This window comes from Aethalodelphis obliquidens, unplaced genomic scaffold (assembly GCF_003676395.1).
Source record: "Aethalodelphis obliquidens isolate GAN/ISIS:26980383/991018 unplaced genomic scaffold, ASM367639v1 scaffold11, whole genome shotgun sequence".
NCBI classification, from domain to species: domain Eukaryota; kingdom Metazoa; phylum Chordata; class Mammalia; order Artiodactyla; family Delphinidae; genus Aethalodelphis; species Aethalodelphis obliquidens.
The window spans coordinates 1,762,867-1,781,506 of NW_020837955.1; the positions used below are offsets into that span (position 1 = coordinate 1,762,867).

General features: G+C 37.3%; 1 protein-coding gene across 4 annotated transcripts in view; it reads right to left on the bottom strand.

Annotated features, from left to right (window-relative positions):
• Positions 1–664: 664 nt before the first annotated feature.
• Positions 665–18,640, bottom strand: part of UBE2D1 (ubiquitin conjugating enzyme E2 D1) — a 36,132-nt gene continuing 18,156 nt past the window's right edge. The window contains exons 2-8 of one of the 4 annotated variants that reach the window (XM_027111868.1): positions 10,556–10,619; positions 10,431–10,462; positions 8,057–8,134; positions 6,895–7,000; positions 6,021–6,076; positions 3,413–3,506; positions 666–2,673 (exon numbers count right to left, since the gene is read on the bottom strand). In XM_027111868.1, the coding sequence (XP_026967669.1) occupies positions 3,453–3,506; positions 6,021–6,076; positions 6,895–7,000; positions 8,057–8,134; positions 10,431–10,462; positions 10,556–10,619 (390 nt within the window). In that variant the 3' untranslated portion in view covers positions 666–2,673; positions 3,413–3,452. Of the gene's footprint in view, positions 2,674–3,412; positions 3,507–6,020; positions 6,077–6,894; positions 7,001–8,056; positions 8,135–10,430; positions 10,463–10,555; positions 10,620–18,640 lie in introns of all 4 variants that reach the window. The other 3 variants (XM_027111867.1, XM_027111870.1, XM_027111869.1) reach the window with 3 other exon arrangements.

Here is an 18,640-nt window from a genome sequence, read left to right on the forward strand (position 1 = left end):
TCCCCTGCATTGGCAGGCGGATTCTTAACGACTGCACCACCAGGGAAGCCCCAAAAGTTACTCTGAATATTAACTCTTAGGGTTGCCCTGGTGCTTTGTGTTTGTGTTTCTCACCTAATACCTTTTGATCATTTGAAATTGCTTAACTGACAAAGTAAATTTAAAATTTTCCCTAACAGAGTTCATGGAGGGGTGGGGGTATAACGTAAAGCAAAAATGAATAATTGTATATGATTTACATATGCATGTGTAAAGCTTGTTCAGGAATTAGAGATAGTTGGGGGGATGAGCGTGAGGTTACCCCTTACAGCCTGTATCATGGATTTATTGTATGTGGCAGTTACGAGTGTTCAGAATCCAAGACTTCAAGAGGTAGGATCATAAAACTCCAAAAGACTTTCCATTTTCCTCACTCCCAGGAGGTCCTTAAATTAATGGTTGATCTATGGAGGAAGGTCCTTGGCTTCAGATTTACAGTTAGGTAACTGATGTACCCTTTGTTAGAATTAAACAAAACAACAAACCCAAAATACTGATCTGGCTGATCATTATGCCATTGCTGAACTTCTAAGATTTTTAAATTAATTATGAGAACTTGTGCTCACTCCTCAAGAGAGTGGTTGTACAACTCAGATGTAAGCAAAGGCAAACAGAGTTAGTGTTAGGCAAGTTTCAAAACTTTAATACAGAAAAAAAAAAGACATTTCCAAAAATAAATGCCACACAAAAGTTTTTTAAAAAGTGAAAGATATTCAAGAAACAAAACCCTTTATTATCAAAATATACTAAATACTTAAACCTAATGATGTTGAGTGTTCAAATTCTGGGCCAATGTAGCTTATAATAACATAGTAGTATTCTTCATGATATGGCTGTTTCAAGACATCACTTAATATAGTTACTTTTTAAACCTATATTTTCTTAAACATCCATTTCACAATTCATTTAATTATTTTACATTCATTTATAAAAACACATTTTTTAACAATGGGTTATTTTGTGCTTTATAATAATGAACCATGGTAAAATACTTAAGTGATTTACATTCTTTGCTAATGACTACACCCATCACAGATTTTTGTACACTTATACAGCTACTGAAATAATCAGAAGAGCTACAACTCTTCTTAAAAATGACACTCAAGTTTGGTAAGCATGCTAATAATTAGAGACATTTTTTTTCCAAGTTAAAACATTAGAACTTTCTATAAAATCTGCAAAGATAACCTGCTCATTTAAATCATTTTAACTGACAATTTATAAAACAGAGGGAAAGTGTCATTTTAGAATTTTCTGTATAACTTCTACGGTAAAAAATGGATGTCCTCTTTCAAACTGTGATGGCATTAAAATTCTATTTTAGAAATTCTAGATTTTAAAATGTTAAGAAATACAACATCAGTTATATCTAGAGGGGCATTTTAATGAATTACCTAATTATTCTTCAGGTCTATAAAGACTTTTCTTCAATGTAGGTGACACTGTCTTACATTCATCTCAGTACCTTAGAAAATAATTCATTTTAGATGTGATCCAAGACAAATGCCAACATACCCTAAATTCTTTTCAATAACAAGGGACCAGTGTATATCATCCTCTAGATTGACAATTTAGTAAACAGATATCAATACAAACCTAAAGCAATAAAATTTATATAATTAATGGTGATTAGTGCCAAATACAACAGACTTCATTCTTACAATTTGGAATTAATTTCCATGCAAAATTTTATATAGAGTATTGATCCTTACTTATAAAGTAATTTTTTATCTTTTTAAGTAATCAAGACAAATAGTAGAAAAAGCATTTTATTTAAATGGAAAAAGCTACATTAAGATCTGTAAAAGGTGTCAATATAATATTGCCTATACAGAAAAAAATTCTGATGTGAATAGCAACAAATAAAAGTTACACGTCTTCCTACTTAGCAGTGCAATTAATTCACATTGTAATAAAGTTAAGTCAAGTATAACAAGATCAAAACAAGTGTTTCTCCATAATCAGTATACTGAGAATTACAGTGTAAAGATCATTTCAGGTTTAAGGAATCTGCAATCAATCTACAGAATACCCTAAGACAAGGGAGACGGACAGTTAATTCATTTCATTATCAGCTGTTGGGTTTTTTCAATACTGTTCACAGGAAAAAAGTAACGAGTTGACATACATGTAAATAGAATATATTTAGTCTATACAGTAAAAAAATACAAATTATAAAGTGAGCTAACAAAGAATGAAATCTGAATACAGATTTATATAACTGATGACATCTTAGACAACACATACAGTATTTTTCATGTAAAAACATCTAGTTTCAGCAAAAAATAATTTGGTTGCTTTTCAGATGCATTGTAGATCTTGTAAGCTGAAGATGCAGATGTCCAAGTATCTTAAAAACCATAATAAATGTCTTTCTCAATGCATACAAAATGATAAATGCTCTCATCACAGTCTCAAGAATATTTTTGGAAGTTTGTTTTGTCTTGCTTCAGAAATACATTTAAAATGGGTAAAAATCAAAGGATTTCATGGTACAATGAAACAGTAAACGGTGCTCGATTTACTGCTAATGTTGAAAAAAACCTAGATTTTACAGTACTCTGGTATATATGAAAATTTTTTTGATTTTACATTGCATATTTCTGAGTCCATTCTCTTGCGTGTCTGTTGTATCTGTAGACATACAAAAGGGATATAGTAAAAACATACAAATTAAATCTTTTAGAAGATCTATGTAAAACTGTATACCTTTTTTATGCTTAACTGCAATAATCATACATACACCAATTATTGGGTCAATGTGACTTAGGTTCATGCATAAATAAAACAGAAAACATGAGTGATTTTTTAAACTAATGGATCTCTTTACAACTTATATGAAAACGTACCTAAGTTATACACAACGAAATAAAGAAATCAATTTCTAATACAAATCTGTAAATGACAACCCTGAATGGTCATTATCTGTAAAATGCAAATGAATCAATGGTGCCAGCAAGATGTGGCACCTTGAAAATTAGGTCAGTTTAGGGGTAGTTAAGGATAACTTTTCCTGGGAGAAGGTAAGGAATATGATATTCAGTAATTTCCAATTATCAACTTTTTAAATTTACTACTTAGAATTATAGATAGTTTGATAGTTACTATCAAAAAACATGCATACTATGTAAATGCAGAACAAGTACTATTAAATAGTAAAGGATGAAACAAAAAGTGGGAAGGGATGAGATTTTTTTGTAAAAGGAGTTAACAGAATTTAAAAAGAAAGGTTTACTCCACTGGATAGATAAACAAACTTAACATAAACACAATAAGCATAACTAAATGTACTTCAATACATTGATAATACTTATGTTTTGGCAGACTACATAGAAATGCACCCAAATAGAAACTAATATAAGCAAACACTTACTTTTCTTTGTCTGATTTATAGATTTGTGCAATATCTGGTACTAAGGGGTCATCTGGATTAGGGTCACAAAGCAGAGAACATATGGACAATAAAACTAGATTTAAAAGAGAACATCATATTAAGTAATGATCTTTCTACTTTATATGAATTACACATGTGAAAATAATTTTACTGAACAGACAATAAACTTACAAAGAAAAAACAAAATGAACACATTAAATTACATTTGAGATTAATTTTGGTTGGCAGCAAATATCCTTAATTTTTTAAATTACAAAATTACCATACAGTGTATATAATACAAAATTATCACTTTTGCAATTTTAAATTCTATTTGAATTTCTATTTATTTTAAAAATGTGAACCTCCAAAGTAGCTATTAACTTTTAAACTCAAGAGTTCTCTACAAAAATATTTTTTAGGTAACACACATATACCCCGGATGGTACATAGTTGGAAAAATATTAGAATAGCATCCTAACTTTAGATGTTTCTTAGAGATATTTTTTTACTTTAATAAGAAAACTGTCCACTTTTATTCTACTTTAATGCAGAAAATCTGTGTCCTAAACAGTTCAAGGTAAAGCAATCAAATTACAGTTAACAGTTCAAACCGCTTTGGGAGATGAAGCTCATGCACTGTTTTACTTGGGCTTAGAGCTAAAGAAGGAATATCTGTAAGATTATTTTCAGTGAATTTTTTTTATTCCATGTACATTATTTGTGGCAAATGCATTTAAAAATAATAGGCATGGGCTTCCCTGGTGGTGCAGTGGTTGGGAGTCCGCCTGCCGATGCAGGGGATGCGGGTTCGTGCCCAGGTCCGGGAGGATCCCACATGCTGCGGAGCGGCTGGGCCCGTGAGCCATGGCCGCTGGGCCTGCGTGTCCGGAGCCTGTGCTCCGCGGCGGTAGAGGCCACAACAGTGAGGGGCTCTCGTACCGCAAAAAAAAAAAAAAAAAAAAAAAAAATTGGCACAGCTATCATTACATAACTTGTGTATTTTTAAATATAAATGAAAATTGATAAATTATAGTAGTTGTTTCTTGCATGTTGTATCAAAATCCTAATGCAAATAGCTACACTTAAAAAAATAAACAACTAAGTGTCTGAAAAAGAAGGAAACAAGGACTCTGGTTCCTCATTTGTCTGCTTCCATGCCACCACTTCTGAGGGGATACATGGTATCTTTGGAACAACATTCCACCTTCACCTTCCTCTACTATGTTCCTTTATCTTTTCCTACTCTTACAAATCCAAAGGTGAATTTATAAGGAAGGCAGAGTTGATTCTTTTTTTGTTTGTTTGTTTTAAAGAAGACGTTGGGGGTCGGAGTTTATTAATTTATTTATTTATTTTTGCTGTGTTGGGTCTTCGTTTCTGTGCGAGGGCTTTCTCTAGTTGTGGCAAGCGGGGGCCACTCGTCATCGCGGTGCGCGGGCCTCTCACTATCGCGGCCTCTCTTGTTGCGGAGCACAGGCTCCAGACGCGCAGGCTCAGTAGTTGTGGCTCACGGGCCTAGTTGCTCTGCGGCATGTGGGATCCTCCCAGACCAAGGCTCGAACCCGTGTCCAGGCAGATTCTCAACCACTGCGCCACCAGGGAAGCCCCAGAGTTGATTTTTAATGACTTGGAAAGGGGGTGCTACGGGCTAACAAAAACTAATATTTCATTCATCTTTTTAAACTTTCATCTGCCCAATGGAATTTCAAGCCTGTATATTAAACCAACTGGGTAAGTTATCTGGGCTCACACCTCCAGAAAGTTTCCAAACTAAACTCATGATAAAAAGCGAAATAAGACATTTAAAATATTAAAAAGTGAAAAATGTACAAATAAAGAAAATATAAGCTACTTTATAAAATAGGCAAGAGGGAAGTTCCTCATCTCCCCACTCCTGCTGCCAAGAGCCCTGTGCCCTGATTTCATTATTATGCACACAAATCAAATGTTTTCAGATAAGGAAAAAGATAACTATATAACATCCATTTGAATGCTTACTGTGTGCTAGTTGCATAGTAACCATATGTGGTAATACTATTATAATCCCCATTTGACATATGAGGAAACTGAGGCTGTTTGAAACTGTTCTTAAAGGACAGTTTCTAGAAGCTAACAAAACTATTTTTTATAAAAAGCGACCAACGGCAGAAGGTAAGTATTCAACATCTGGCAGTCTGCGCTCTCTAAGTATTTAGCTGCATATGCTAAATGAATTTCATTTTGTGATCCTATTCCAGGAAACAGAATATTAATTTGAAAAACCCTATGACACAATATCTTTCCTATATCTAGTGTGTAACAGTTATAGTATGTGAAAGATTTTTAAAAGAACACTAGAATCTACATGAACGTTTTATAGGGATATGTTAGATCAGAAAAATTGCCATTCATGAATAACTAACCGATCTGAACGGCTGTTACTTATCTAATACTTGAAATAATCATGGCTATGGACACTGCTTCCTCTAAACCTTATCAATTTTTAAAACAAGCTATATATTCAGGTAGCATTTATTTAAAAAAATTTTTTTAATGACCATGGATTCCTCCCCCAAATCCTTCAAGAGAAACAGTTTTCTTAAATTTTATAAAAAGGGAAAACTACCAAGTTGCTTTCAGGGGTAGATGGTTCTAATTCAAAACAATAACTCAGGCTCTTTTCTGTTAGAGAAACAAGACAAAATTAAGAGGCTGGCAAAGCAAATAACATTAGCTAATGAAACAAACGGCTTCAGATGCCCTATATACACATCTCATAATTCAGCAAAGAATAATGCTATGCAACTGTGAAAGTTGAGAATCTGCATGGATTATGTATCAGTCCTTACAATGATGCTACTGATTATTTGAAGTTTAGACTAACATGCTATATATACTACATTACTCTAAAGTGTGAAATATGTCTTTCATTTTTTTGGCCACACCATGCAGCTTGTGGGATCTTAGTTCCCCGACAAGGGATTGAAGCTGGGCCCTCGGCAGGGAAAGCGTGGAGTCCTAATTACTGGACTGCCAGGGAATTCCTGTCTTTCATTTTAAATCATTTACTTTATCTGCCAATCTGACATTTCCTCTGAGATGAAGTAAAGGAGATGTAAAGCTTTACTCATCATGTCAACAAATAATTCCATTTAATGAATGGGACATCTGGTTCTAAAATCTTATTTTCACTTCTGTGTCTCTCTGTCCCTGTCTCTTTCTTTTTAAAGATAAAGCCCAAACTAAAGGGGTGAAATGTCAACAGTCTTATCCCCAAATTCCTAGTTCTAACATTTTAAATTTCTCTCATTTCATCACTTAGATCTGTCCATCAACCCCCCCAAGCAAGAGTAATATAAAAGCTATGAAAGCAAAGCAAAAGCAAAGCAGAAGAAAACACAGTAGATTGGTTTTTTTAAACTTTGGTCCCTAAGATATTTCTGCTGTATTTTTCCTCTCTCACTGTTATCAACTGTTGTAAATCTGATAAATGAAATTACCTTTTGATACAGTCAGAGCTGGTGACCATTGTGACCTCAGGATATCAAGACAAATACTTCCATTACTGTTTATGTTTGGATGGTAAATTTTTGTTGTGAAAGCAATCTAAACATAAAACAAAACAAAACAAAACTGTGACAATCCATGAACTATGAAAGCAAACAGAACCAATTTGCTCTAGGGTAAAATGTCCTCAATTTTATGTGATCTTAGAGGAGAGATGTATTCAACACAAATTGGATGAGCATCTACTTTATGTGCACGTGGCTTTAGCTACTGATAATGTGAAAGCAAAGTCAGTTTTCTGCTCTCCCCAACCCCAAGGAACTGAGGAGTATTTTGGAAAGTGTGATAAATAAGTCTATAATAGGTGGTATGACTGGTCGAGTAGCACCTGAAGTAATTAACCATGGCTTTCATCAACCCTCAAAGCAATCCTTTTCTTAATTTGATTATCAGTTGATACCTGGATCTAGAAATAGGCTGCTGACCTTATTCCAGAGGAAAGTTGAGGGGCCCCAGCTTATTACCTGCCCTAACAAATCCACCAAGAATTCTAATCTTCCACGAGAGTTGTTACATCGTTTCATATGTAATGTTAATTAGGTGTTTTTAAAAATCTAAAGTAAATATTTCCTCAGTGACAGAATTTGTTAATGATTTTCTCCCTCACTGACACCCCCATCATTTGTTGGCTTCCTCTTTAGATTTAAGCTAAATTTAATAAGAATGTGTTTTAATCTTTCCTCACTAAACAAAAGGGCTATGTCTTTTTACTTTTGTATTCCCCAATGCAACAGAACATGGTAGGTGCTCAATAAATATTTGTTGAATACTTAAAAACTGACAAAGAAGGGTCAACCTAGGAAAGATAATCCCCTGAATGGAAGAGTCTAACTCTTGACCATAAAAACTTCCCAAACTACACATATCTAATGCAGAGGGAAAGACAGGTAGGGAAGCTAATTTCTAGCCTAACAGATACTGCCTTCTGTTTACAGACATAATACAATATTTGAGTAAGAAAGCATTTTAGATTCATTGATTTTACAGAACAGTTTGAACATGCTAACCTACCCACAGTCTTTTCATGAAAATATCTCTGGATAGAGAGTAAAACCCCTGACACAGGAGTCACGTCAATCATAAAAATAAAAATACCTTTGGTGGTTTAAAAGGATAGTCTGTCGGAAAATGTACAGTGAGAAAGAAGACTCCACCTTGATATGCACTATCAGGCTGAAATTACAAAATAATCACATCAGTGTTTTGATTACTATATTTATTATTAGTAACCCAAGATGATTCCCTCCAAATATACCAGTTTGAAAAAAATGCCATCATTTTGTCATAAGTTCAAATCATTTATCTTAAAAACAGGTTTGTCTTTGCAGGCATGAAGGAGGACTTTCCAACAATCATGCCAACATCATAGTTTAAAACAAAACAAAAATAGGACATACACAGTGGAGTGGTGTGACTTGCCCAAACAAATCTGTTCATGAGTATAGACTATTAAAGATCAGTAAACACACAAGACTGCTGTGAGAAAAGAATAATTTTCTGTAGCAGTAATCAGTATAAAAGAAAAGGATTGAGGCTAGTGTTTTTCTTCTTAATTATAAAACTTAAGTTCTCATGATCCTTTAAGGGGCAAGAACAGAGATGAACTGAAAGGACCAACTTATAAAAAGAAAAGGCTAAGTGACACTGTTACATAATTTAGACCTCAAATCTTCACTTAGTAGCAGTTTACAAAACAACGTGGGAAATGCAAAAAAGCCCCAAACAAAACTAGATAAATTCAGTTTCATAGAATTATCTAATTAGGAATGAACTTTACAAGAGGAATTTAAGTTTGGCCATATCTCTTTATAGCAATTAGGAAATACTTATAGTGTTACAAGCAAGAAAAAAAAAGGATGATTAAAAAAAAGGAAAAGGGGGAAAAAAGTAGCAAAAATACCTTAAATTCTATTTTAATTCATTTATATTTAATTAAAAGTATCATGTATATTAACATTTTGGTAATAATAGCAAGGCTATCATTACTTCCTCCTTAAGTTTCTACATATACATTAGAGGACTGTACCGTATAATTATTCTTACTATACACATAGTTTAATTCCAGTTCATCAAAAATTATAAGGAATGTAGAAAATGTAAGTTAATTACAATCAACAGATATGGTCTTCTTAGATGTTCAAATTATATTATTGAGTGGCATATTTACATTACTACAATAAAGAGGGTATGAGTAACATAATTGTAACCATTTGCTACATGTGATTCACCTGAGAAATATTTGTGATGGGCTATAATTCAAATGGTAAGGGTAAGACTTGATATTATTTTGCAGGTTCTTGTTAAGCAATGAAAATCAAATAACTAGATTCTTATTAAAAGTTGTTAAATAAATATGTTGCACTTCACCCTTTAAAAAACTAACTTAATAAAACAATGTAGTAATTTAAGACACTTGCTCAGGACTCCTGCTCTGAAAATTCAGTAACTGTTGTATTTTTTAAAAGCTAAGCATGAGGCCATATGATTAAAAACACTATGGCTGGGCTTCCCTGGTGGTGCAGTGGTTGAGAGTCCACCTGCTGATGCAGGGGACACGGGTTTGTGCCCCGGTCTGGGAAGATCCCACATGCCGCGGAGCGGCTGGGCCCGTGAGCCATGGCTGCTGAGCCTCCGGAGCCTGTGCTCCGCAATGGGAGAGGCCACAACAGTGAGAGGCCCGCATACCGCAAAAAACAAAACAAAACAAAAAACAACACTATGGCTTACTAGATAAAGATCTTTCAAGGGAGGGAGGAGAAAATGATGTTAACGGAAACATGTTACTAATGCAGTCTTTACTCAGAAAGTAGATTTGAGCTATCAGTGCCCATTCTTATGCAATCAGATTTTTGCCCACAGAAAGAAAAGTCATAACTGCTTCTCAGGTGTAGAAGGAAATAATCTTAACAAAGGTAATAAGTATGAAGAGAAGCCAGTCATAGAATAGCAGGTAATTCTGAGTTCAGGACAATGCAACAAAAGAGGCAAATTCATGATGTGGCAACAACAGAGCCATTGCAATATTTTATCCGTTCCTCTCACACACAGGAACAGTGATGAAACTTATTGCAAATTGATACTTGTTACTTGTAGGAATTCCATTATTGGGTTAATTAGACTTATTTCTAACCTACTAAAATGTTGATGTGAGAGTAATTACACTTAGTTCTGAACAACTGACTTTCTGTTTAAAAAAAGATAAACACGCAGCCTGGTTGCAAATTGTGGGTGATTCATTATTATGCATAATGATCAAGGATTTGGCAAAGTGTTGTAAATGTGTTCCTAGCAAGTATTTGCCACCAGGGCTCTAGAAAATCATCATAAATCCTTTACTCATATTTTGCTTTCTGAGAGATTCAGAGTACAAGAAAGTTCAACCCTAGCCAAAAACATCTGATAAAAGGTGAAATGCCAAGAATGAAGGATGGCTGAGGGGATTAATTTCACACAAATGAATCATACTTACAGGCCCCATAATAGTTGCTTGCCAGTGGAACACTGAAACAAACAAAGGAGTTTTGGAGTCATTAACAAGTGTTCAAACCTGTATTATTAATGGTAGCAAAATCCTAGCAAGAGAGCAAAGCTTACAGTCATCTCCCACAGGTCCAGCCGAACAGTGAGCAGGTGGGTCGCGCTGTAGATCACTCAATTCCTGAAACAAAGCAAAAATACTTAAGGTTAATTCTTTTCCAGTGAAACAAGCATAATAATCCATGAAGACACAAACTACTCATTTAAAAATCATTTTAGGCAGTTCTATTCACAATATGGACATGTAAAATATATTGTCACTGATGGGTAGAAGAATATGGAATGAGGTAGTAAATTCCTTCATGAGATAGCTCCAAACCCTGAAAAAATTAAATGGATTAAAAAATTGTTTTTCTTTAGCATCTCTAAGACAAACTATTTTTGAGTATCTATTATATGCAGGGTAACTTATGTAAATGCTAGGTGTATAACATATAAAAAACAGATCCTACTTCAAACAGTTTATAATCTAATTTGGGAGAGTGAAGGCTCACAGAGAGATGGATATTTAAGGAACAACGTGAAGGTTAAATGGAAAGAAAGGAGAGCAGTTGGGCCATATTTTTAAAGGCTAGCACATTGATTCATATGCTCTTTTCTGCTCTCAAGGAAGCAAAGGAAGGATCATGGAAATGGCACAGCTTTAGTTGGCCAGTCCTAGGCTGGCATTCCAATCCTACCATAACTAGCTCTATGACTTTGGGGAAATAATTTACCTTCAGTTGGGAAGGAAATGATCACCACCAACTATGAAAGGTGTAAATTCAATATAAAAGACTATATATTAGAACTGAAGAACCTAATTTAGTTATGAAGATAAGGGAATGTCTTTGAGAAAGTGACATTTCAGCTGAAATCAAAAGGATGAGTGGGAGTCACTTTTGGGAGAAATGAGTAACATGAGGCAGAGTGGCATAAGATGAGGATGAAAGAGTAGGCAGAGGCCAGGCAGAAAAGTGAGAACAATATACACCATATTAAGGATTGGGGGTTTTATACCAAGTGCATTGGGAGGGGTTTTAAGACGTAGCATAATCTGATTTAAAAGATGGCTCTGACTGGTGTATGTATTGAATGGATCAAAGATGGGAAAAAGGAGAAGCTACCAGATTAGTTATTACAGGCTATAACAGGGGCTTGGACTGGAGAAGCAGCAGATAAAAAAGAGGATGGATCTGGGATATTGTGAAAGGCCTACTTATCACAGGATTGACGATGAATTACATGTACAGAGGAAGGAAAAAGGTCACGAATATATATGTTGAAGACTAGCAGCAGCTAATATTTACTCGATGTTTTACCATCTTAATAATCCTGAGAGGTAGGTATTATTATGCTTCCCATTTTACAAATGAAGAATAAAGGTGACATGCTTCACTGTGTACTCACAGAACTAGTATAGGGTGGAACTGGTATTCAAACCCTGGCAGTGGGACTTCTAGCTTTTTAGCTTCTACAGGTGTAGATACCATTTACTGAGATGTGGGAATATACTAGAAGACATGTTGAGTTGGAAAGTAGATACACTGAATCTGTGGTCCTTGTGAAATCAAAGGAAAATTTATTCAACATACAGGGCTAGAGCTTAAAAGAGGATTAGAACAGAAATCAGAAAAATCACTGCATATACCTGTTATTTAAAAACTATGGGACTGATGTAAACATTTTCATGGGAACACATGTAAACAAATACTGCACTCATCAAATCTAAGATGCCATTAATGGTAAATCACATCCTTATTTTACGTACCAATAATTAAGGATAAACACTGTCAATTAATTTTAAGACACCAACAATTATAAGACGCGTCCAGATTTTAGAAATGTTGAAAAAGATGTACACCTTAGAATCACTGCAATCAGTTCAGTGTCCTAATAGAGACAAACAAGGAGTAGGGAAAGGCTTTCCTAAGAAAGTGATATATGAGCTAAGTAACCGAGCCAAGTGCAAACTCAAGTCTCCTTCCAAGTCTTCTGGTCTTTTCCAGTATACCTCAGTACTTTCATTTTTGTTTTTGTTGATTTTTCCCCACAGTTCTTGCTGTCCTTCTCTTCCTGACAAGAATTAACTAAACAGAGTTAGCAGCTTCTTTGGTCCTGGTATAGTTAAACAATAAAGAGGAAGATTTCAGTGACAGTGATTAAAAAGCAGGGCTTTGGGGCTTCCCTGGTGGCACAGTGGTTGAGAGTCCGCCTGCCGATGCAAGGGACACGGGTTCGTGCTCCGGTCCGGGAAGATCCCACATGCCACGGAGCAGCTGGGCCCGTGAGCCATGGCCGCTGAGCCTGCGCGTCTGGAGTCTGTGCTCCGCAACGGGAGAGGCCACAACAGTGAGAGGCCCGCATACCGCAAAAAACAAACAAACAAACAAAAAAAGCAAGGCTTTGAAGCTCAAGTCCAGGTGCCATCACTCATCTGCCTCATGATCTTGGGCAAAACTCTTTTTTTCCTCCTCTATAAGCCTTAGTTTTCTTTAATGCAAAGTGATATTACGACTTGCATCCACAGTTTCTATGACAAACAAGTAAAATGATATATATGAAGCATACAGCAGTCTCTGGCACATAGTAGGCATTCAAATAAATTGTAAAGTTAATACAGGATTCATAACAACTATCCAATTCTCTAGTAGCTGAATACAACTACTGAACCAGTTTAAATGACTGGGGGAAGAGCAGTTCCCAAGCCATAGCCCCATTTTATTTATTTATCTATTTATTTATTTATTTATTTATTTCCTCACCAGGTGGCTTGTGGGTCTTAGTGCCCCCACCAAAGATCGAACCTGGGTCCCCTGCAGTGGAAGCACAGAGTCCTAACCACTGGACCACCAGGGAATTCCCCATAGCCCCATTTTAGAATAACTGTGCTTTACTTAACTGTTTTCTAATTCGGTCTTTTAGGAGATTGCTTTTGAAAAGATTCATCATGTTGAGTTTTCCAAACATTAGTGTAAATGGGTAAATTGAACTTCTTGGCCCTTATTTTTATTTTTTTAAGAGATAATTTTTTCAAATTTTTATTTATTTATTTTGGCTGTGCTGGGTCTTCGTTGTGGCATATGGGCTTTTCTAGTTGTGGCGTGTGGACTTCTCTAGTTGCAGCACGCAGGCTTAGTTGTGGTATGTGGGATCTTAGTTCCCCAACCAGGAATCGAACCCGGGTCCCCTGAATTGGGAGCATGGAGTCTTAACCACTGGACTACCAGGGAAGTCCCTCTTGGCCCTTACTTTAACTAGAAAACTAGTTAATAAGAAAATGATAATCTCCTATGAAACAGAAACAGAATCACGGACATAGAGAACAGATTGGTGGTTGCCAAGGGGGAGGGAGTTGGGGGAGGGGTGGAGTGAGAGGTTGGGGTTAGCAGATGCAAGCATTTAAAAAAAAATTTAATTAATTAATTTATTTATTTTTGGCTGCATTGGGTCTTCGTTGCTGTGCGCAGGCTTTCTTTAGTTGCAGAGAGCGGGGGCTACTCTTCATTGCGGTGCACGGGCTTCTCATTGCAGTGGCTTCTCTTGTTGTGGAGCATGGGCTCTAGGCGCACAGGCTTCAGTAGTTGTAGCGTGCGGGCTCAGTAGCTGTGGTTCGTGGGCTCTAGAGCGCAGGCTCCGTAGTTGTGGTGCACGGGCTTAGTTGCTCCACGGCATGTGGGATCTTCCCGGTCCAGGGCTCGAACCCATGTCCCCTGCATTGGCAGGTGGATTCTTAACCACTGCACCACCAGGGAAGCCCCAGGTGTAAGCTTTTATATATAGAATGGATAAACAACAAGGTCCTACTGTATAGCACAGAGAACTATATTCAGGATCCTATGATAAACCATAATGGAAAAGAATATATAAGAATGTGTGTGTAGGGACTTCCCTGGTGGCACAGTGGTTGGGAATCCGCCTGCCAGTGCAGGGGACATGGGTTCGATCCCTTGTTGGGAGGATCCCACATGCCACGGAGCAACTAAGCCCGTGCACCACAACTACTGAGCCTGCACTCTAGAGCCCATGAGCTCCAACTACTGAGCCCACATGTTGCAGCTACTGAAGCCCACGTGCCTAGAGCCTGTGCTCCACAACAGGAGAGGCCACCGCAGTGAGAAGCCCACGCACAGCAACGAAGAGTAGCCCCCACTCGCCACAACTAGAGAAAGCCCGTGCGCAGCAATGAAGACCCAACACAGCCATAAATAAATTTAAAAAAATGTGTGTATATATATCTATATATACGTATATATATGTATAACTGAATCACTTTGTTGTATAGCAGTAATTAACACAACATTGTAAATCAACTACACTTCAATTAAATATAATTTAAGAAAAAGAAAATAATCTCTAATTGTGGTTAAAAAAACTGTAATGATTTGCATGTATATATTTTACAGAGTAATGTATATGCGAGTAAATCATACATAAATACATACAAATTTATTTTGTTTACTAATAAAAAAAACCCAAACCATGTTTTACATGGAATAGCCCTGAATTGTGTTCAAATTTCAAATGTCAGACTGTTCTTTCAAATCCCTTCAAAATAGTATAGAAAAATATTCACTATCATGTTCTTATATTTCTGTGCCCTGATTTTACCTCTTGATAGAAGTTAGACCTAAGGATGAGAAAGATAAAATCTAACAACTGAACTGCAAAGGCCAGGTTCTTTTAAAAAAATTAATTAATTAATTTTATTATTATTATTTTTTTGGCTGCGTGTGTCTTAGCTTTGGTATGCAGGATCTTTGTTACAGTATGCGAGATCTTTCATTGTGGCACGCGGGGCTTCTCTCTAGTTTTCACGTGTGGGTTTTCTCTCTCCAGTTGTGGTGCGTGGGTTCCAGATCATGTGGGCTCTGTAGTTTTGTGGCACACAGGCTCTCAAGTTGAAGCACACGGGCTCAGTAGTTGTGGCGCATGGGCTTAGTTGCCCCGCGGCATGTGGGATCTTAGTTCCCCGACCAGGGACCGAACTCATGTTCCCTGCATTGGAAGGGGGATTCCTTTTTTTTTAAAATTAATTAATTTTTAAACATTTTTTAATTTTTTGCTGTACTGGGTCTTCGTTGCTGCTCAAGGGCTTTCTCTAGTTGCAGCAAGCGGGGGCTACTCTTTGTTGCAGTGCACAGACTTCTCATTGTCGTGGCTTCTCTGGTTGCAGAGCACGGGCTCTAGAGCGGGGGCTTCAGTAGTTGTGGCACGCGGGCTCAGTAGTTGTGGCTCGCGGGCTCTAGAGCGCAGGCTCAGTAGTTGTGGCGCACAGGCTTAGTTGCTCCGTGGCATGAGGGATCTTCCTGGACCAGGGCTCGAACCCATGTCCCCTGTATCGGCAGGTGAATTCTTAACCACTGTGCCACCAAGGAAGCCCGGAAGGTGGATTCTTTACCACTGGACCACCAGGGAAGTCCCAAGGCCAGGTTCTTTTTTTTTTTTCTGAGGATTACAGTTGCCTTTACTTTGTCATTTATCACTTTCAATACTTTATTACTTGTTTCAGAGTGAACATACATTATATATTATACATTATACATATACATCATAATCAGAATTCAAAAGCTTTGTTTTAATTTTTAAAAGGAAGGCAGGTGGGTAGAAAAAGTGAAGAGCTGGGAGCACAGAGCTGGACGTGCTAGGCTCCGTGTCTGGGCCCTGGGCAGTGAACTCACACAGCCTTTCTCCTTTTCTCAGGACCATGTTCTCTGTGAAGCCAAGGCCAGGTTCTTAAGTTGTCTATTTAAAGCTCACTTATAGGAAAGAGGCAGCTGATGGCACATCAAACATTCTTAATAGTCACATCAATCATTAAATTACTACTAATACTGACACAAGTGCTTTGGTGAGGAAACTTATGCATCCTAGACTTTTTTAGGAGGGTCTAAATTTCTAATGTTATTTTTATCAAAATATGTGTCTGCTGCTATATTTAAGATGGATAACCAACAAGGACCTACTGTATAGCACAGGGAACTCTGCTCAATGTTATGTGGCAGCCTGCATGTGGCAGCCTGCATGGCAGTTTGGTGGAGAAATGTATACATGTATATGTATGGCTGAGTCGCTTTGCTGTGTACCTGAAACTATCACAACATTGATAATCGCCAAACCCCAATATAAAATAAAAAGTAAAAAAAAAAAAATATGTCTGGAAATATGCCCTATTACACTGTTTGGAAATACGCAACTGAAACTATGGTGCATATGCACAGACAGAATGACCAACAGAAAACAAAAGGCACAATACACACCCTCCCCTGCCTACAAAAATAGAGACCTTAAATTTGAAAAATGAAAAATTCTGAGTTGTGCTAAGGAGGTGAAAATATAAAACAAATAAAAACTATAACCAAACAAATCAAAACCCCACCTTTTTGCTCTTAGTCTATTCAGAAGCCAATATGCTTTTAGACAAACACAAGAAATCAAGGACCACTTATACTTTTCCCTTTTGATTTAGTTTACAGAAAGTTTTTCAGAAATCACCCAATTACCTGATTTGTGCTTTCTCTACCATAACTGGCATTCTTATTTATCTACTTCTAGCATCACAGCCACATACGGAGTACTAAAAATAATTTAATGATTCTTATGTTATTTCAAAAGGAAATGCTAGGATCAGTAATCTCTTCCTTTGCTCTTCTCTCCACTCTTTAAGAATTAACACTGAATTATACAAGTTGCTCAAGTCCATAGGATCCTCATAAGATCCAATTTATCCCATGCTGATTAACAGTTAAAGGTCTCAAAGACAAAGCATTTAAAACCATTCATTTTTTTTTTCACATCTTTATTGGAGTATAATTGCTTTACAATGTTGTGTTAGTTTCTGTTGTACAAAAAAGTGAATCAGCTATATGGATACATATATCCCCATATCCCCTCCCTCTTGAGCCTCCCTCCCACCCTCCCTATCCCACCCCTCTAGGTCATCACAAGGCATCAAATTCATCTCCCTGTGCTCTGCAGCAGCTTCCCGCTAGCATTCCATTTTACATTTGGTAGTGTATGTATGTCAATGCTACTCTCTCTCTTCGTCCCAGGCTTCCCCTTCCCCCTCTGTGTCCTCAAGTCCATTCTCTTTGTCTGCGTCTTTATTCCTGCGCTGCCACTAGGTTTATCAGTACCGTTTTTTTAGATTCCATATATATGCGTTAGCATATGGTATTTGTTTTTCTCTTTCTAAAACCATTCATTTTTAATTATTGTGTGTGTGTGTTACAAAAGCAAAACAAAGCAAAACAGTGCTTTGTAGGGAAAAACAAGAGAGAGCAATGAATAAATAGTCGAACATCCATAAGGCCATTACCCAAACCAAACCACTGTCACCATATTAGAACACCTCCATCCATGGCATCGGCGGGAAATAAGCATGTCACTTGCTGTTGGAGGGAGTGTTAGTTGAGATAGAACCTTTTGGAGGGAAATTTGGCAATAATTGTGAAAGTGGGGCTTCCCTGGTGGCGCAGTGGTTGAGAGTCCGTCTGCCGATGCAGGGGACGCGGGTTCGTGCACCGGTCCGGGAAGATCCCACGTGCCATGGAGCGGCTGGGCCCGTGAGCCATGGCCGCTGAGCCTGCGCGTCTGGAGCCTGTGCTCCGCAACGGGAGAGGCCACGGCAGTGAGAGGCCCACGTACCGCAAAAAAAAAAAAAAAAAAAAAAATTGTGAAAGTGGAAAATGCATATATCTCTGATGCAGGAATTTCACCTCCTAGTAATAATCATCCAAACAGACAAAGATATATATATATATATATATATATATATATATATATATAAGGATGTTTAGTGAGGCATTCTGTGTAATTATGAAAGACTGAGGATAACCTAAAGGCCCATCAATAAGGGAATGGTTCTATGACATAACCATACTATGAGATACTACAGCCACTAAAAAGAATGAGATATGTATATGTTGACATCAAAGAACGTTGTATAAAAATAATATAGTTTTTGGGCTTCCCTGGTGGCGCAGTGGTTGAGGGTCTGCCTGACGATGCAGGGGACACGGGTTCGTGCCCCGGTCTGGGGGGATCCCACGTGCCGCGGAGCGGCTGGGCCCGTGGACCATGGCCGCTGGGCCTGCGCGTCCGGAGCCTGTGCTCTGCGATGGGAGAGGCCACAGCAGTGAGAGGCCCGCGTACCGCAAAAAA